The following is a 2,722-nucleotide window of genomic DNA, read 5'->3' on the forward strand; positions in this document are numbered from 1 at the left end:
TGCAGTCCATGTAGATCAGTACTAGTGTATGAAAAAAACGAAAGGCTAAAGTGGTAGAGACATGATGTATTTCAGCTGTCATTATTTACAGTAGTACGAGACCAATTCAACCATTCAGATAATAAAACTAGTAAATTGAGTGTAACCTTTAAATCTAACTTAAATTCAAACTAGTGACCATAGCACACTAGGCATAACTTAAATTCAACTAAATTGTGTGTATTTCAGCCGTCGTACCCTCTGTTCTGCAGAACCTGCAGGCATTCGGCATAAGGAATTAGCACCTGGGGAGCTGTTTGGCCGCCTGGGAGTGATGAGTGAGTGAGTAGAGTAGAGGAAAGGACCAGGGCCACGGACACAGCAAAACTTAACTGATAGGAGCGGAGCGGGATGAGGAACGTCCGGCCGGCACTGCATCTTGAGGTCTCTGTGACAGACGCCCTTTTCATGGCAGTGGCTGACACCATCAACCAGCTGCTGGAAGAGCCTCCTTGCATCCTGCTCCGGGAGCTTTCCCTCACTGGCCGCCTGCTGGTCAGTTGCCGTTGCAGCAAAAGGGAAGCGACAGGAGGGGGATCAGACACATAGTATAGCTGTATGGGAGTGGTAACGACATCGGACAAGGAGTGTAGCCTGACTGATCACAAGGGAGGAAGAACGAACGGCCGGGGCGGCTTACAATCCTGTCCAGCAGCTCGCCGCCGTTGACGAGCTCAAGCACCATGTAGATCTTCGTCTTGCTGGCAGCCACCTGGATCAAGAACACACGGTCAGGAACACTGTTGAAACTCTGCTCGGCTTGGCGCCCCGTTGGCCGCTCTGGTGCGGCGGGCGGTGGCCTGGGTGCTCGGGCGCTCGGCGCACCGCTCGGCCGGCCTAGGTGCTTGGCGCCCTGCTTGGCCGTGGCCTGGTGGTTGGCGGCTGGCCGTGGAGCCATGGTCCGTGGAGAGTGGAGAACGGCAGCAGCTAGCGGCGGCTGGTGGGCTTGGCGGCTAGGGTTAGAAGGACAGGAGAAGGTGCTAGGAGGCTAGGGGGCTGGGGGTTTTCCGCTGGGAATTGGGGATGCGGGACCGCGGGAGCGGGATGTTAGGTGGCCCGTGGGCTGTGGCCGGCTAGTGAGTGACTGAGTGTTTGGGTCCACATGTCATATCTATTTTTTATTTGTCACAGATGAAGACCATATGTACACTATTTGTTCTTGTAGTTTAAACCATTTGTATTATAGATTTGTACCTATTATTATCTAAGGTTTTATTTATTTATTATTATGAAAATTCCTATTGTGGTGACCACATTGCTATGTATAATAACATATGTCAAATATAATAGCCTTTGGTAATGAATCAGCCCTAAATGGTGGGTCGGGCGAGCTAACATAGATAATAGCATTTTTGTTAAAACAATTATCATATGCCTATGACATATGTGCATTGTCATGAAATATCATCATTATTATTATGATGAAAAGTTATGACAATGTATTCTTATGATCCTTACTCTATAGCGACCCACCGCTAGTCCCCGACGACATCTATAGTGACCAACCATAAGTTGTTAAATTTCTAGTCTTTTAGCGACCAACCGACCGTTGCTACAAAAGGATTTAGCGACTGACTGTCGGTCCCTAACCTTTAGCAACCAACAGTTGGTACCTAATAAGGGTCGCTAAAGATCAACCGTCGTGTAGTGTTTCCTTTCGGAAGTTGGAGGGAGTCCCGAAGCAGACGGGCAGACCGAGTTGTCCAAGGGGCTGGACGCGCTTCCCGGGGATAATCCCGTGAAAGGGCGTCGCACCAGCCCGGATCATGGATAGATCGATCTACAAGAGCCCGAGGGTCTCAGCGTAGATGATGTTGAGGCTGCTGCCTCCGTCCATGAGGACCTTGGTGAGCCTGACGTTGCCGATGACGGGGTCGACAACGAGCGGGTACTTTTCTGGGCTCGGCACGCGGTTGGGGTGGTCGCCTTGGTCGAAGGTGATGGGCTTGTTGGACTAGTCTAGGTAGACTGGCGCCGCCACCTTCACCGAGCAGACCTCCCGGCGCTCCTGCTTGCGGTGCCGAGCCGAGGCGTTCGCCACTTGCCCACCGTAGATCATGAAACAGTCGTGGACCTCGGGGAACTCATCTGCCTTGTTGCCCTCCTTCTTGTCGTTGTCATGGCCTTTGCCACCTTCCGCCGGGGGCCCGGCCTTATGGAAGTAGTGCCGAAGCATGATGCATTCCTCAAGGGTGTGCTTGACGGGACCCTGAGGATAGGGGCATGACTCCTTGAGCATCTTGTCGAACAGGTTGGCCCCTCCGGGAGGCTTCCAAAGGTTCCTGTGCTCGGCGGCAGCAACAAGATCTCCGTCGGCGGCGTCGCGTTTCGCTTGCGACTTCTTCTTGCCTTTCTTCTTCGTGCCGCACTGGGCGGACGCCTCGGGGACGTCTTCCTGCTGGCGTCCCTGAGGCTGCTTGTCCTTCCAGAAGATGGCCTCGACCGCCTCTTGACCAGAGGCAAACTTGGTGGCGATGTCCATCAACTCGCTCGCCCTGGTGGGAGTCTTGCGACCCAGTTTGCTCACCAGGTCACGGCAAGTGGTGCCGGCGAGGAACGCGCCGATGAAATCCGAGTCGGTGATGTTGGGCATCTCGGTGCGCTGCTTCGAAAACTGCCGGATGTAGTCCCGCAGGGATTCCCCTGGCTGCTGGCGGCAGCATCGGAGATCCCAGGAGTTCCC

The 2,722-nt window shown here is 53.6% G+C and overlaps 1 protein-coding gene across 1 annotated transcript; it reads right to left on the reverse strand.

Moving 5' to 3' along the window:
• Nucleotides 1-224: 224 nt before the first annotated feature.
• Nucleotides 225-1,065, reverse strand: LOC103652192 (CBL-interacting protein kinase 1-like). The gene is made up of 3 exons (XM_020550902.1): nucleotides 680-1,065; nucleotides 400-531; nucleotides 225-254 (listed from the first exon to the last, which is right to left on the reverse strand). The coding sequence occupies exons 1-3, from the start codon at nucleotides 935-937 to the stop codon at nucleotides 225-227; spliced, it is 420 nt and encodes a 139-aa protein (XP_020406491.1). The 5' UTR covers nucleotides 938-1,065.
• Between the last annotated feature and the right edge of the window lie 1,657 nt (nucleotides 1,066-2,722).

The sequence above is a fragment of the Zea mays genome, chromosome 3, assembly GCF_902167145.1.
Source record: "Zea mays cultivar B73 chromosome 3, Zm-B73-REFERENCE-NAM-5.0, whole genome shotgun sequence".
Lineage (NCBI taxonomy): Eukaryota > Viridiplantae > Streptophyta > Magnoliopsida > Poales > Poaceae > Zea > Zea mays.

Bases quoted from the DNA above. Each gene is read 5' to 3' on its own strand.
- LOC103652192 (XM_020550902.1), bottom strand. From the start codon at position 937: ATGGCTCCACGGCCAGCCGCCAACCACCAGGCCACGGCCAAGCAGGGC. The intron at 532-679 runs GTAAGCCGCCCC...GCAACTGACCAG, and splicing joins GCGAGCTGCTGGACAGGATT to CAGGCGGCCAGTGAGGGAAA. The intron at 255-399 runs GTTCCTCATCCC...GAATGCCTGCAG, and splicing joins AGATGCAGTGCCGGCCGGAC to GTTCTGCAGAACAGAGGGTA.